At 25.1% G+C, this 17979-nt stretch overlaps 1 protein-coding gene across 1 annotated transcript; it reads left to right on the top strand.

Moving 5' to 3' along the window:
- Nucleotides 1-2: 2 nt before the first annotated feature.
- LOC145849803 (exosome complex component RRP41-like) lies at nucleotides 3-16012 on the top strand. Its single transcript, XM_082954861.1, has 6 exons — nucleotides 3-158; nucleotides 420-473; nucleotides 5680-5840; nucleotides 8249-8357; nucleotides 11253-11401; nucleotides 15560-16012. Exons 1-6 carry the CDS (start codon nucleotides 21-23, stop codon nucleotides 15687-15689), a joined length of 741 nt encoding a protein of 246 aa, XP_082810987.1. The 5' UTR covers nucleotides 3-20; the 3' UTR covers nucleotides 15690-16012.
- The last annotated feature ends 1967 nt before the right edge of the window (nucleotides 16013-17979 follow it).

Here is a 17979-nt window from a genome sequence, read left to right on the forward strand (position 1 = left end):
ATTTCCCTATATTAAGTAAAATGTCATTGCAACTTTTAAGTGAAGAAGGGTACAGGATAGACGGCCGTAAGCCCAACGAGCTGAGAAAAATCAGATGTAATATGGGCGTGTTTAAACAGGCAGACGGCTCTGCTTATATTGAACAAGGAAATACTAAAGTGGGTAAAAGTTATTATAGAATTTAGAGCTGAGCATTTAATCTAGTTGTTCTATTACATTTTTATACTATTTTAACTAGAGAGAAATTTTTTATTGTTTTGAAAATAAAATATCTATGTATGTTAATTTCAGTAGTTATCTTAAAGAAAATTATTTATTATCTCAAATATTTTAATATGACTAAGTTGTTAAAAAAACTATATTTAATTGTTTTTGGCATTGCCCCATAAATTTTTTCATTATTATTCATAATATTTCAGATACTAGCCTCTGTATATGGACCCCATGAGCCTTCAAGAAATTTTAGAAATGAGGTAATACAATCAAACAATTTAAGTATCTTAAATTTACAAACTTATTTTCGAAGTGTTAATTATAGCTAAGGTTTTCAATTTTAAAGATTTGAAGAGTACTTAAGTAAGTTTTAAAAACACCCTAACAATTTACCAAAAAAATAATTATTGAGTCATTAGATTTGATTACAGCACTTTAATTGTTTGGTTTAAAAATTTTTACAGTTTAACTCAAAAAGTTATAGAAGCCACTGAAAGTCTGTTGTTGTAGTATCATGTTTTATAGGTTAGGAAATGAAGTTGATTCTTTTACAGCCTAATAAAATTTAACGTTATTTTAAAGATAAACGATATTAAAGTTTGATAATTAAGTGGGGTTCTTAATAAAAACAAAAATACAAGTTCTCTATTTATATCTATATAGATATATATATATATCTGACATTTTTAAGGAATCTTACAAGTATTAACTCTTTAATTGCTTCTATAAGCAAATTTAGTCTTAAATTTAATTTTAAATATTGAAAAAAATTAGATAATAAAAATTTAATGGATACTTCTTAAACATTTGAAGTTCAAAACTAAGTAAGAGGTTTATATTTAATGGGTTTCAAACTTATGAAAAATTGATAGTAGAACATCTTTTCATACATTTGTAAACAAAGCTTTTTATAATACTGGATATATGGTTTTTAAGATAATAACATTTTATAATGTACTACAAAATAGCTCAGTTACTACTTATCTAAAAAATTCCTTTGATAAATAAAAAAGAGTGGTTTGACTCCTTATTGCCTAAAAATTAAAATATAAGTTAAAGGACATATGGAAGAAGGTAAATACTTTTTTGTATTAGAACTAAATAACCAATTGAATTTATAAGAAAAAAACAAAGTAATTTTGAGATATAAGCCGTAAAAATTAATAACGCTCAATTTGTTCCTTTTGGAAGAGGCAAACTGAAAAATCAAAAATAGAGTATTTAATTAAAATTCTATTTCCGAAATAGTTAAAACACTTACTCAATCAAACCTTAAATTAATTACTAAAAATTTGTTAGAAACAAATTTTTAATTTCTTGTAAGTTTTTTCAAACAATAAAAATTGGTTTAAAAAGTGTTCACAATAATTATTTTTTTAATTTAAAAATCTGCTTCTTCAAGTTGTTAGTGTTTTTAAAATTAAGTTTGAATTAAATTCCGTGAAAATGAAGGAGGTATATTTTTAATATTTTTTTTCAAATTTTGAGAAAGTTGGCAGTAAATAATCCAAATTTGTATCGGAAACTTCTTAACTGTTTATATCTCATAAGTTACTTTTTTGTTGAAGGCTGTAAAAATTATCGTTTACACTTAAGGCTTTGCAATAAGAACCAACATTACCTTTTGCAAATAAAAATGTTTACTTCCCTATTCCCTTAAATTCTTTAAATTTTTGAACCTTTTTGTTCATCTACTTTAGTGTGTTAAGTTGTACTGCATTAAAGGCACTTTATCAAATCTTTTGGAAGAAATAGGTTACCAAAATATTTAACCTTTAAACAAATTATGTTATTAATTATATGTTTTTTTGATTAAAACACTTTTTTCTAACTTATTACAATCAATTGAACACAATTGCAGCATGCAAAAAAAAATTCTTTAGACCGCGTCCCGCGACAAAAGGCTGCTGACTTTTGTAAAAACATAAATTCCATAAAAATTTAAGTATAATGAGCTATTTATTATTTCTTAGAATTCTCTTAAGCTAGATTTGTGAACAGTTTTTAAATATTTTTTTATATTTAATTAAATGCCTTTAAATTTTAAAATAAAAATATACCTACTTTCTTTGTGGTCTAATCAAGTCAAAATTTTATTTTGAAATAAAGTTATTTTTTCAACCCGACCTTTGTTATTTGAAATCAACCATTTTTAAAAATTACTAAAAAAGATAAAACTTTAAGTAAGCTTCCAAGAAACTTTCGATCGTCAAAATTTTACAACTTGAATTTTAAAGTATATTTAAAAGCATAATGATAGCTAAATGCAGTGTGAAAAGTTACAGCTGGTTACTAAATAAATAATTTTCGGCTGCAGTTACAACTTCAGTATTCAAGATTTTTATTGAATGAAAAATCTTGTTTAAAAACATTTAAGATTGTAAATTCTTATGGTTATATGGGTGTTAAAAATGGTTTTATTTATTTATAGTAGTAAATGATATATTTAGTTAAAAGTGCCACAGTCAAATTTTTATTTCAATATAAACTTTAATTAATATAACTTTAATAAGTTGTTAGTAGTGAAACCTTTTTTGTCAAAAAAAATCTATTTTAAGTGCCCCAGCATAATTTGCTTATGCCTATTTAAAAGATGTGGTAAAACTTTTTTTCTTTGGTACAAATAAAGGTGTTAATTTATTATCGTTTTATTTTATTGTTTTTCAAGCAATTAAAAGATAAATACTTAACATTGTTATCTACTTTTCTCTATTTGTTTACCCAAAGGCAAAACCAGTTTCATTAAAACAGTTTTAAAATGTGATAAAAAATTTTTGTGATAAATATGACAGTCTTTTAAATATTAACTGTAGTATTTTTATATTAAACAACAGTAACAGCTTTAAGCAAAGTACTCAAATCCCAGTAAAGTTTTGAGATATATTCCTTGACTAAAAGGTCTTATGTACTGATCACATTTTTTAGTTTATGAACCTCAAATTTTTTATAAACATTTTTGCATACAAAAGTTAGTAAATGGTAGAATTATTACATATAATTATAGGTTAGCATTTAAAAAAGATTTATGTAAAGATGACAAGTTTAAATATTTTTTATATAAAACTTTTAAAAATCTATATAAATAATACTAAATGATCAGATCTTGTTTTATCCTAAAAAGTTGCTTCTGACTATCAAAAAAGATATACTTAGGTATAGTTTTCAATTATCCTCTTCATTAAAACTTTTGATATAAGTGTTTTTTAAACCCTTATGTTTTAATTAAAATGTTGAAAGTTGTTTATTAGTAAAAGCACAACTATTAAGTTAACATCTTTAAATCAAAACTAATATTTTAAATCAGTTTGTAAAACGGACCTAGCTTTAACCTAATTTCCATTGTGTTTATTCTCCGTAGCTTAATTTGTATTATAAAAGAAGTGATCAGTAAGAAAATTATTTTGCGGTGAAATGAAGTTTTTGATAGCTAATATTTACTTCACACTTAACATAATGTGTTTTGATAATTTTCCCTCTATTATGTTTTCAAAATTTTTCAAAGCTTTGTTAAAAGTTATATATTTTTCTAAAATTAGCATGTTTTAAATTTGACTGCATTTATAAAATCAGTTTTCCACAATGTTTTTACTTACAGAATTTTATCAATCTCTATTATATTTGCATACTCAAAAGCTATAAAGTTTAACATGAATATTTTTGAGCTGTGTTTAAAGTTCCAAAAACTATTTGATAAAAGTGTTAGCTTAGTAATCTTATATGTTAAAAATAATAGAGCTAGTTTCAATGCTCACGTGCTCTGTATTTCATTTAAGCAACATTAAAAAACTATTGTATATTTTCAACTTGATCGGCTTTCAAAGAGTATCAACTTTAGTTGTAATACTTTGTTAATTGAATGATTTGTGTACTATAAAACCAGGTCTTCATAAAAGTTTACATGTCCTCTTTTTGATGATTTAAAATAGTTATTGGTTAATAAGCAGTTAATTGTGATGATTTTTTTGTTAGTCGGAAATATTTTGGTTAATAATTTTATCAATATCATTAACATAATATTTTTTTCCTTGGTAAAAAATAACAAAACTTATAAAAATTAAAAGAGTAAAAATGTTGTGTTTATATTTATCTAAAAAGTAAACTTATTCTGTAGTTGAGAAAAACCCGGTCAAAGTTGCATATTTGTTAATTTTTTTTAAGGGAATTGTAAGTCAGCATAAGTTTTAATTTTTGATTAATTTTTCCTTTTTTATGAGTTTTTTTCAAAAAGTTTTTATTATTATTTGACAACTCAGTAAAAGAACATAGGAAAATATTTATTGAGTCTCAACTTTGAAAAAACTTAACTAAAACTTAATACATTTTTAATATTTCAATTTAATACATTTCAATTATTAAACATTTTTTTCTTTGAATTTTTTTTTATCTAACCTGCCAGCAATTTTATGGATTATTTTTTACATTAGTTTTAGGAATGAGTCTTTGAATTTTATGTTAAAAACTTAATAAATTACATTTAATTATTTCTAAACTTTAACAATTTTAATAAGTTTGCATATTTAATAGAATTATATTACTATTTCAAGCTTCAAATAATATTTTTAAACTGTTTTAGTTTAAAACCCAAAACAATAAAAGAACTTTTATACTATACAGTTTACAAAAAAAAAATCTGCGAGTTAGTTCTATTCTAGTATGATCCAAGTTTTTAAGTGTTATTATATTATTTGTAAAAGCTAAATTAATTTAAATTAACATTCAATTTAGTTTCATATAAACAAAAAAATAACATACAAAGTCTTTAATAAAAGTTAAGTATTTGTTTTAAAATTACTCTAAGTTATTCATTTTTACTATTTTTTTTATTGTTTAATAAGTTGAACTAAAATAAGTTATTAAAAAGAATCAACACTTTTCTGAATGTAATTGTCAATAAAAGTTATAATTCAAGTCTAATAATTAAGTTGTCATGTTTTGTTTTTTCCTTTAAAATTTTGTAACAAAAAATACCTTTTGATCAGTAATAATGGTTTTAAACAACGAATAGCTTATCCATTGCATATAAATTTTATTTAAGCTTGTTATTATAATCTAAGTCTTATAAATTTATTTGAAACAATGAACTCCATTAACTTAACTTGGCAGGCATAATTTAAAACAATGTACAATATATTTATTCTTTCAAAGACTTTATTATGCAAACTAAGTTTCGGTCGAAGACCTCGTCAGTGCTTAAATAAAAAATCTAAAAATATGTGTAACAGTCATGGAAAAAAGTATTTAAATAGTATGATAACAATAAGTATTATGATATTTAAACAGTATGTAAAATATATTAAAATTGTAATTCTAAATTTGTACAGTAAATTTGTTAATTAGTTAATTACTTAATTACCTTGTTGTTAGAAATTAATAAACGTATTTGTTACAAATAAACCTCAGCCACATGCAGCTAATTTACTGTACAAAAAAGTTAATTTAGATAATTCAAGAACCTCTAATCAACAGTTGTCGCAAACGAAGAGCCTGATAAACGTGGAGTACAGCCAGGCGCCGTTCTGTAGCGTGGAGAGGAAGCACCGACCGAGGGGCGACCGGAGAGGGTTGGACATGAGCCACCACATAAAAGAATGTTTCGAAGCTTCCATCATCACCACCGTATACCCCAAGTTAGAATGTAGTATTTATATGTATTTTTAGTTAAGCTAATTGTATTTGTTTAGCTGTTATGTAATTTAATTTATGTTTGATGTGGTATACAAAGTTATCAGTAGAAGTAAGGCTAAATCTTTTTTAATAACCCAAGTTAGTGTGTAGTATTAATATAATATGTATATTTTGGATTAGTTGCTTGCATTGTTTTAATTACAGGGTGGCCAAAAAACCTGGAATCCTGGAAAAACCTGAAATTTGACAATTCAGGCTAAAATACTTGAAAATAATTAATTTCAAATTTATATTCATGGATTTAAAAAGTTTTGAATGTCTGTGATTATTATATTATGTATGTATATGTATTTTTTAGTTAAGCTAATTGTGTTTTTTAGCTATATGTAATTTAATTATTGTTTGGTATGCTATAAAAAGTTATAAGTAGAAGTAAAGCTAACTGTTTTTTTTGATCATTGAGTAAACACAACTTCAATGTGGGTCTAAACAATTTTTCTTTGATCTGGTTTAATAATTAAAATTTCAAATTGTCAGTTTAGTTTGCTTTAATTGTTGTCTTTATCTCCATAATGAAAATACTACATCAAAACTTTTAAATAAATAAAGCAACTTTTTATACTTCCAGACAATAAAAACTGTTTTTTTTCCAGTATAGTTATACTTGAATTAAAAACAAAAAGTTGCTGCAGACTAAATTAAGTTTTAAATTTAGTTTGCTGCAAGTTTTTTTTCTTAGTAGTTGCTTTATAAATAGCGAAAATTTTTCAAACTACATATTTATTTTTAATAAAAAAAAATTAACATTGTATAAGACTGTCAAAACAAACCATTTTTTTTAGAGTTTGAACATTTTAATGCACTTAAGTATTAAGTTTTAGTTAAATCTTATATGTTAAATACAAATGTTGGTTTCTGACAGTTTACATTTAAAATAAGTAAGATTAGTTTTTAATTTCATTTAGTTTTCAAAACTTCAAATTTAGTGTTCGTTAGTTTATGTAAAAATCAGTTTTTCCCAAGTTTTACGGTAATAAGTAAGTTAGATTGCTAAAAAAGTATTTAGTATTAAGTGAACATATTGTAAAAAATAACACCTCATTATAGTTCAAATCTTCTTATTAGTACATTTAGTAAGTATAAAACTATTATTAAAAACAAATAGAGTTTTACAAATATGGAGATATATTGATATTAAAAAAATATTTCTGTCAACCACATAAATTTCTATACACAATAATGGACACTTTGAAATATTATTTAAGTTAACAAGCTAATCTAAATTTTAAGTGATTTAATTAATTAGTTGAAAATAAATATATTCATATACTGCACATTTATGTGTAAAAATTAGCTACTTTTAAACACAATGTTTAATTTTTATTTGTAATTTTGAAGAATTATGAAAATTAACATTTTAAACAGTGCAATTTAGTTTTTTCTAAGGCTTAAGTTAAAATAAAAATGTTGAGGACCTAACAGGGTTGCCAAAAAACCTGGAATCCTAGAAAACCTGGAATTTGATAATTTAGGCAAAAAACACCTCGATAAACCTGGAATTTAAGAAATTAATAAAAGACCTGGAATTTCTAAGAAAATCACTTTAAACCTGGAATTTTAAAATATTTTAGCATGTAAAGTAGCAAAATTTCGTTGAGATACGAAAAATCTATCATAAGATAAAAAGTATTTTGCATCACTAGTATTTTTTCCATCAAGAAACACACTTATAGAAGCTTAACAAAATCTTTTCATTGTTATTATACTATTTTAGACAGTTTTTTAAATTTAAGTTATACTAAAACTGTACCAAAAAACTATTTTTTTTTAAATATGAAAGAAGTTTACAAAAAATATTTGACAACCCTGACTTTAACATTGAGCCCATAGTGACTTTTTTGAAATTGGTTATAATTTGTAGAATTTTAATTAGATATCAGGCACTTTTTAAAACTTTACAAAGTAAAGAGTAAGATTATTAATTTGGTAACTTAAATAAATTTCTTATGATAGGCGCAAAACTAAGAAATCACAAAAAAAAAATCACTGAAAATTTATATTTAATACCTTTTTTTTTCACCAATCTTCTTGAAACTTAAACATTTAGTCCATTAGTAATATTTATTACCAAGGAAAGTTTTTTATATTTTTGCTTTTTTATTTATGATTTTAAATTTTCTGAATATTCAAACACCAATACTATTCGACTAGTTTAGGACTTTTTCCTAAAGGTTAGAGGTCTCTAGCTCAAAAACAAAAATATATATAGAGTTTTATTGGTTCTTCAATGTTTTTATAAAATTAACAACGACAAATTACTGTAAATTTTTTTTTGTTTGCTTGCTTATCATTTTTAATATGAACATATAATAAAATTTTCTACCGATTATAAATTTTCAACCAATCACAGAACGCAGATAGATATTTGCCTGCACGTCATCCAATCAGACGGCTCGGAATTCGCGGTTGGCGTCAACGCTGCCACACTCGCCCTCATTGACGCAGGGATTCCCATGAAGGTTTGCAACTTTTTGTTTGTAGATTTTAATTAAGTATTTATTTAGTTTTTCAAAATCTAATACTTTATAAAAAAACTATAGAGGCAAAAGTGTAAAAAGTTATCAAGTAAATAAAAGTAAATTTTATGAACAAAGTTGGTTTTATTGTTAAAGAAAGTTAGCGTCTAAAAATAAGTTTAGTCCTTTTCTTGTGGTACAAATACTAACCAATTAAAGTCATATTTATGTACTTTATTCATTTAAAAATGCATTTTATTATTCTTTTTAAACTCAATGTTTAAATATTTATCCTTTGTCATCAAACTTTGGCAGTTTGTTTCTAAACTCTGTGAAAACATTTCTTATTCAAAGACAACAAAAAATTTAGGAAAAAAAATCTATTTGCATTACTTCTTTAAAGCTAAAAAACAAATAAGTTTTTTATATCTTATGATTAAAAGTATACTAATGTAATACCAATTTAAATAAAATATTAAACGAATTAAGAGTTTAGTCTATTCTAAATCTATGGTTTGTTTTTACTCTATATTTTTAAACTATAAATTGATTAAAATAAATATATGACTGAAAGACGGTTAGCTTCAAATTACCACTACTATTTCGAATTTCTTGAAAATTATGCAAACAATTTGCAAATTTACTGAGTCAGCAAAATATTTTCAAAGTTTTTTTTAAATATTTATACCCTTATCCCTAACCCACCTTACCCAACAGGGTTGCCACATACTCAAAGAACTCAGGGAATTCAGGGAAACTCATAGAATTTTTGAGTTATAGAAAATCTCAGGGAAACTCAGGGAATTTTGATTAGTCAGGGAAACTCATGGAAGTAATGGTTTTTTTTTTATTTCAGGGAAATTTTAAGTATTTTTAAATATCACAGGGAAATTTTTTTCTATATTTAGAATGAGATTCAGTTAAAATATGGTTTTGATATTTTGTTCAAAAAATTAACTTTATTTATTTTTAAGTGCTTATTTAGATTTTTATTATACTTGCTGCTAGTTCTTCAAATATTCTTAGAATTAACAATGTTATTTTTTAATAAATAATAAGGTTTTCAAGGATTTGAAAAATCTCAGGGAAACTCAGGGAAGTTTCTGGTCACTCAAGGAAGATTTTTTGACTCAAAGAGCAACCCTAACCCAAACATAAAATAAATCATAAATAAAGTTTTATCATTATAAATAAAAATAATAAGAAAAAATGATGACTCAGCAAATATTCAATATATTTGCATGACTTTCAAGCAATTAAAAAAAGTGTTGGAAATCTGAAGACTAAGTAAATTAAAAAATAGACTAGGTATTGAAAAATATTAACAATTATTGTATTTAAATTAATTAAAGTTTTAAGTACATTATTAACTTTATGCTGCTGATAATTTAAAGTTATTAAATATAAGCTAGTGTTTATACAAAATTAGAGGACCATACTTTTATTAAAATTAAGCTGTTTATTGATCTATATTTTGTATAATTAAGCTGAAGCAAAAGAAACTGTTTTAAATAAAAAGTACTAGTTTACCAAAAGGCTAAAAGACTTGGTTTTAAAATATATTCAACAATCTTCAAGTTTTTTGGAAGATTATATTAGTATGAAATATTGTATAGTAGTTTTAACTAATTTTGACTTAATACAAAACATATTTATTCTAATAAAAAAATAAAATATATTCGGAAGTTTTAACAAGACGCTTGTAAAATTTACAGTATATATTTTATTAAGTTCTGATAAAAATTTTAAAAGAAAGCTCTAATAAACTGAAAATAATTTGTTAAGTAGAAGATTAAAAAAAGAGTTAATTTTTAATGGCGTAGTAGGGGATCTAACATTAAAAAAAAACATAAGACCTCACGAAAGCTATTTTTATATGCTAAAAACTATTTTTTAACTTTTGAGATATCGTCAGTTGTGTAAAAAGTGTCCGATACAAATGTATGGAGATTAAATTTTTCATTGCCAATTTTCTCTAAGTTTTTTAGAGTTCACTAAAAACATATATTCTGTTTCAATTTTTAGTCAATTAACCTCAAGTTTTTAGGAAATCTGTTTGCATTAACAGAAAAAATTCTATTATAAAAGTTTGTAACATAAATGTATTTCAAGAACTTAATGACCAAAATAAAAGATATTTTTTTTTAATAAAAAAATGTTATACTCTAAAGAAGTCCTACAAAAGAAATAGTTGTTGCTTAGTTGAAGTTAAACTGAGAAAGTTCTATAAATATTGCTTAAAAATTGTAGGAGAAGATAGATTTTTAATAAAATAGTCTTTTATTGCCTTTTTACTTTGGTCCTTTCATAAGAAACCTATTGAGCTTTCCGACTTTGTACCATCATATATCAAAATCTATTTTGAATTTTACAAAATGATAAAAAGCAACTGCTAGCTTAGTTAAAGATCTTTAAAATAGTATCAACATGTAAAAAGAAAAATATTTATGGCCTTAATAAAATACTGTTAATTTAAGTTTTGTAATCGATGTCTACTTCTTAAGCCCTCATGCATTTAACTAAAAATAACCGTATATCTCAATCATATTGATTGCATAATAACAAAAAGCAATGAATAAATATATATTACCAAATGGTATAACTCTACAGTCCACAATTAAACAAAAATTGTATATATTTAAAACTTTTACTTATTTCTAAAAAAAAAAATGATAGTAAACAAAAATTGCATAAAAATAGTTTACAAGAATCTAACAACAAACAGGTCAATAAAGTAGCAGTCTTTTATCTTAATAATACTTTTTAATGTATAGAAGCAAAAAGTATGCAGTTAAACCACAAAAGAGAATTTTAGTAAACTTGTAAACTAAATTTTAACAAACATAATTTATAATTTACACACAAAAGTTCTATAACAAACAAGCTAACACGAAACAGGATTACACGATAGCGTGCAGCGCGTCTCCGTCCAAGGAGGAGATACTGACGGACGTGAACAACATCGAGGAGTCGGTGGGCAGGGGCCAGTTCAGCGCCGCTATTCACCCCGTCACCAACACAATTGTCTTCCTACAAGACGACGGAAAGTTTGTGTGACGTCATAGTTAACTTTTAAATAGTAATGCTGATAATTTAACAGTACAGTTTTTAGTTTTTAGGCTTGATATTTACAAGGCAAATTAAGTTACTTTTATAAATTTTTTAATAGATTTACCAGTATATAAAACATAATGTCCTGGCCTGAAGAAGCGCAAGAGTATTTCAGATCAAATTAAGATCACATGAGTATTTTTTTGGTTGTGTAAAAAGATAACAGAATGAAAGATTTTGATAACTGTGTGATAGTTTCGATTAAAATATCAAGTTTAAATTAGTGATGTACCGGACCCGGATCCGGACTCTTTTTTCGAATTAGAATCCGGCCGAAACCGGATCCGGACTTTTTTTTCAAATTAGAATCCGGCCGTATCCGGATATCAGACAAAAATGGCAATATCCGGCCGGACCCGGATAGTGAGTCCGGTACATCACTAGTATAAACTAGCCTGAGTCAGAATGAGGTTTTTAAAAACTGAAAAAAAACTTTAATCTACTAATAAGTAGAACAGCTAGCCACAAGGTTTACAAATTTAGGTGTTATTTACAATTAAAAATTTGAAATCAAGTTCTTGAACAAAATTACCTAGAAAATTACAAAATATTAAAAACTGGATCACCTCACACTCATTCAAAATGTAAAAGAAAACTAGCCTGAGTTTTTATAAAAAACTAAACTAGCCTGAGACAATCCAAGATTTTCAAAAATTCCCAAAAATTTTCAAACTAGCAGGGTTGCCGTTGTTTAGGTCAATAAAACTAGCTAGAGTGAGTATAAACAAGCCTGAGTCAGAATGAGGTTTTTAAAAAATTAAAAAAATTACTTTAATCTAATAATCAGTAGAACAGCTAGCAAAGGTTGACAATTTGGTAGTAAAGTTGTGGACTGATTGTGGTACACTTAATTTATTAGTACTACCCATCATAACTAAATTATACCTTATTTAATTAATATCTAACAAATACTAAATTTTAACTGAGACTTCTTTCTATAATCAGACACGACAGTTTTGAGTGATGAATCTTTTATATAAAACACAACAAGAAATACTAGCATATACAAAATTATTAATTACTTTGGTAACACTTTAAAAACTGGAAGCTATTTAAATCTATAACAAAAGACTTAAAACAATAAACTAAAAATTAAATAAAACTTTTAGTAAACAAGAAACTAAAATTTTTAATAGACTATTAATCTATGAACCTGGCTTAAATATTTAAACAATTAAACACCAGTTGAAATATTCACTTTTAAAACAAAACTTTACTTACAACAAGCATTCACAAAAAAGTTCAATATATTTCGTTGCTTCAAGCTGCACACCAAACTAACTAACTGCTTACATATAAACTGCCTGTCATGTTCTGATGTTTTGTTGCATCAGCATTTAGTTTAAAACATTTCGTCATATAATTCTCATTGGCATTTTACAGCCAACCGTATTACTCTAAATATTCTCTGAGCTCAACTTTAAACAATAAATAATGCAAGTATTCATTCCAAAGTTTTCAATTTTACAACATAGTAAAGAGTTGCATTTCTGAAATGTTTATTTCATAGTTTAAATGTAAACAAATGTAAATTAGTCACGTGTACAAAATGAGCCAATCACGGTAGGTGTTTAATTTTAACTGACGAAAATGACTCTTTTTAATTTACACAGGGTTTGTTTTTGAAAAAATACTTTTCAATATGCTCTTTTTTACTAACTAGATCCGGCCGGACCCGGATCCGGACTTTTTTTTCAAATTAGAATCCGGCCGGATCGGATATCAGACAAAAATGGCAATAACCGGCCGGACCCGGATAGTGAGTCCGGTACATCACTAGTTTAAATACGGATTTAATTTTGATTTTATGTTTTATGATACGACACAAAGTTTGTGTGACGTCATAATTGTTTGATCAAAGTAGAAAAAAAAAAAAAAAAACTTTGCTTGAATAATTAAACCCTACCAGACTATTCTTAAGATGTCATATTTAATAACTTAACAATTTTGAAATAAGATAAGTCTTAAGTATTATATATATTTATTGGTTAGGTTTAGTTAGTTTTGTTACTAAATAAGACCAAGTTCAGACGTAGACTCATAGTTATTTTATTTTCAACCTTTTAATAAGTTTCAAAACATTATGAATTGAATATTGAAAATTTAAAGTTAGTAGATTTTTAAGGATTTTTTCATACTTAAATGAAGTTTTAGTTTTGCACGTTTTATTAATCAAGTTGACCTAATAAACATTTATGGACAAATGTATCAATTTAGATTTATTTTTAAAGTTTCGATAAAATTAATTATCCGTTCGTGTGTTACACTAAATAAAAACAAGTTGATTTTGTTCGTGTAAAAAGGCTGAGTGGTCTGACTCAAATATTAGTCAAACAATTTTAAAATATTCTATTTTTCTTATAAGTCAACAAAAGTTAAAAATAGTTTTACACTAAATAAATTTAACATGTTTGTTTCTAAAAAATGTTTATACTCCTCTAAAATTTTATAAGTAGTCTACTAAGTAAAAAGTTTGTCAATATGTTGTTAATTTAATTAGTTAAATTAATTTTTTTAAATAGAGTTTCAAAGAACTTTAATTTTTTATTTTGACAACAGATATTTTAACCATTTAATATAGATAAGCTAAGTTTTTCAATCAAACTATGTTTCTTTTAGAGTTAGACAATAAATGTCTCACAATTAAATATACTAATATTATAGACCCATTTGTTGCATTAAGCTAAAATTGTATAATATCTAACCTAAATTTGTGATTACTTAATTAAAATACATAATTTACAAGTTTATTGATAGTAAATTATTTTGGTATGTTAGTTTAGGTTTTGTAGGTAAAAAAAATATTTGAGAGGAAGATATTTGAATAGAGCTGGCTAATATTTTGGTACTGTCTAAATATTTTATACACATGTTATCATATTTTAGTTACCTATTATATTTTAGTTATAAGAAGTAAGATTTGAGCTTTAAATGTAACCAGAGTTTTTATCATTTCATATAAGTAATATTAGTAATTTTTTTTGAGTTCAGTAAAAGTACATTAATTTTAATGTTTTGAGGAAATCAATAGTAAATATATAATTTAAAGGAATAAAGGAAAGATTTTTTTTACATAAATTTTAATTGGCTCTTACATTAAAGCTTAATTTTAGAACTATAAGTTAGTTTCTATATAACAGAAAAAAATAACTTATGAGGTATAGCAATTTTTGTAAAAAATTCCGATACCATTGTATGTACCACAATTTTTTCACTCTACTAAGAAGTTTAAAAAAATTACTAAATATCTATCTTCTCCTTTATCTTTCAAGCTATTGACCTCAAATTTTTCAAAAAATTTTTTATGCATTATAATAAAAAAATCATTGTAAGAATTGAAAAAGACAAAAAATTAAAATTTTGTCTCCAAAAGAAAAAAAAAAACAATACTTTTACTCGAAATTTTAAAAATTCTCACAATAAGATTGTTTATCATTTAATTAAAATTAAGATAAGTTAACAAAGTTTTAGAAAGATTGCCTAAAAACTGTAGGAGAAGATGTACTTTAATGAAACAGTCTTTTTTGACATTTTAACTTGGCCTTCTATAAGGATCCTCCTAAACTTTCCGACTCTGTCTCTTTATATCTCAAAAAATAGTTTTAATTATAAGAAACAATAAGGAGCAACTGTTAGCTAAGTTGAGTATCTTTAAAATAAAATCAACATGTAAAAAAGTAGCTTTTTCCCCTATGCTCTTAACACAACTTTATATGTTTTGTTAAGCGGTAATAATTACACTTATTTTTTTTAGGTATTAATTTCTGCTATGTTTCATTTAAATTAAACTGTTATAACTAACTGTTTAATTTTATTTAGCATCCAAAAAGTACTAAGCTGTTTTGTGTTTAGTATGTTATTTTATTTATTAATTATTAATTTTTGCTATTATTGTACTTGAACTGTCGTTACTAATCTGTTTGAATTATTTTGTTCAGCTAAAATTGCTATGCAGTTTCTTGTTTAATATTTTTGTTTTAAAATCAACAACAAAAATTTTTAAACATCATTTTTAATAAATTAAGATCGGTACCAAGTCAAACAAAATGAAAAGTATGAAGTATTTTACTATTTATTATATACAAACCAAACAGGTTGCACGAGAACCACTTCGGCGTTCTGCTGGACGCAGTGCAGAACGGGTGCCAGGACATTTTCGCCGTGCTGAAGAAAACGGTGAGGGAGGTGAAGGGGAGCCTGGCGAACAACATGCACAAGTCGTAGTGACGTCATAATGCGTGAGAAGTTGTTTCAAGGTGCTTTTAATTTGGTTTGTTCAAATGAATAAAGGTACTGCTTTAGGGAATTATGTTTGAGGACAAGTTTGTGTCTAAATGTTGTATAGTTTACTTCTAGACACTTGAAGTTTAATTATTGATTAGTGTTGCTTTAGTACTTTTTTATTTTGAATATTTGTGATTTATTTTGGTAACTTAATTTGAAGAAATTTATTTACTGATAGAATTCTAAATTTACTTATGTGCTTATGTGTTAAATAAATTAGAGCTGTCTTCCAAAACTATACTGGTAAAAATTTTACTTAATAGAAATATACACAAATTTCAAGTAATTAAACTTTTGGATTTAATTGAGATTTGATCAAAGTTGATAGTTGGTTATATGTATTTTTGTAAAAAGTTGTTCTATTTTGTAAATTTCAATTTCAGAGTGTTTAATTTTCTAAAAACCTAAGTTTGTTAGTAGTGTTTTAATTTGTTTTTTTAACACTGAGAGTAATATTAAACATAAGCTAAATTGAACAATTCAATAAAAGTATATACTTTATCTCCTTTTTGGCTACTTAATTTTAACTGTTAAAGCTTGTTTTGATTTGTTAAAAATTTATGTTGTTATATAAGTAATATACAAGTAACTTTATGCAAAATATTTTTTTTCTACAAAGTAGTGCAGGTTGTTTACTAGACTTTAATTTAAACTATAAAGTAAATACTTTTTTCGCTGCAAATTATTTTTGTTTTTATGTAAACTATTTTATCATAGAGATTTTTCAAAACATGTTTTTTTTGTTTTATTTAGGTAATTTTAGTGTTATTTAGTAAAGTAGTAAAATTTGTTTTTATATTTGAATCTGATAATAAATTAAGTACAGTTTATAGCAACTGAAACAAACTAATTTTTAGTATTTCATACCTAAAATATATTTATTATTAACATATATTAAAGTTTATTTAGTCCGGCTTCCAGATATGAGTTTTATCAATAATGTTTTGTAAAAAACAATTCACTCTCATTATTAAGATAAAGATGTTAGAGTCATTTAAATAGATTTTTATATAAGCTGTATATTTAGCAGACAACTATTCTCTTATAATTTTTGAAATTACCCTATTTATCTTGTTTATACTACTAGAATATGCAAAACATTTAAGGTATCCGAAAAAGTGTTTTTAAACTCTTAAATGTTAAAATTCATCTTAAAATTATACCTGCTTTCAACTGAAATACCTACATTTTATTTTTAAGTTCCAAAAATAAAATGTAATTCATCTTATGCAATGTTTTAACATTAGTAGTGATTTCAAACTAAGTATTAGAGAAAAAAACTTTTTGTTCTGTCTATTTTCTGCAAGCTTTTCTATATATACACTAATTTTTTATTTTAAGATAACAAGAACGATGTTTGCAGTACACCAGTTTAATAAATACAAGAGCGATTAATATGATTCACCATTAACAAGTACGAAGTATAAAATATATACGAACGTTTAATAATTCGGGCGAAACTTCATCTCAATCCACTTCAAAGCATCGGAACCTCGGAAGTCAATCCAATGAACATAACTATGGCTGCTGATATCTTTGTCCCCATACAAGCCATTCGGGTGAGCATAAGAGCCTACATCATACCAAAACCCTGCGTCGTAAATTTCCGCACGATTAGAACCAGTACCATCCCGGTCGTGGTCGAACGTTGAGAAGTTCTGACCGTGATGGTATTGTAAGCTATCTCCTGTGGAATTATTAATAACTATGTTTTACCAAATTGTGGCTCTAAAATTTCAATTATAACATATAAAATTCAAAACTTCAAAAAAGTTCCTCGAGTGTATTTTTATTTCAAGTTTCTTATAACTTTTGAATATACATAAATTATTGTATTAGTACAAAAATAAACGTTAAGAGATAGTTTATTTTTAAAAGCATTTTGTACCTGCATCTCCAAAAAATGAGTATTTGTCGTAGTCCAATACATAAAGATCACCTTTACCAACAGAAAACTCTCTGCAAAACGTTATCTTGTTTTACATACTTAAAAAAAATACTATATAGCTGTTATTAGAAAAAACATCTTATATAGTTAGACCAGTTGTGTTATATCAGAATGGCTCATGTAGTATTAAATTAATTACTGGTATGTCGCATATGCGTCTACTCCGTTGAAGTCCATCATGTCTATGCGGAGCGTGTATTTTCTCCCATAAGTGAACATGTGCAAGTTTTCAAGTCCTACAAACAAGTTTTTATAAAACTTCATGTTGTTAATTTAACATAC

The sequence above is a fragment of the Thalia democratica genome, chromosome 2, assembly GCF_965202585.1.
Source record: "Thalia democratica chromosome 2, ktThaDemo2.hap1.1, whole genome shotgun sequence".
Taxonomy (NCBI): Eukaryota; Metazoa; Chordata; class Thaliacea; order Salpida; family Salpidae; genus Thalia; species Thalia democratica.

Bases quoted from the DNA above. Each gene is read 5' to 3' on its own strand.
- LOC145849803 (XM_082954861.1), top strand. From the start codon at position 21: ATGTCATTGCAACTTTTAAGTGAAGAAGGGTACAGGATAGACGGCCGT. The intron at 5,841-8,248 runs GTTAGAATGTAG...AACCAATCACAG, and splicing joins ATCACCACCGTATACCCCAA to AACGCAGATAGATATTTGCC. The intron at 8,358-11,252 runs GTTTGCAACTTT...AACACGAAACAG, and splicing joins ACGCAGGGATTCCCATGAAG to GATTACACGATAGCGTGCAG.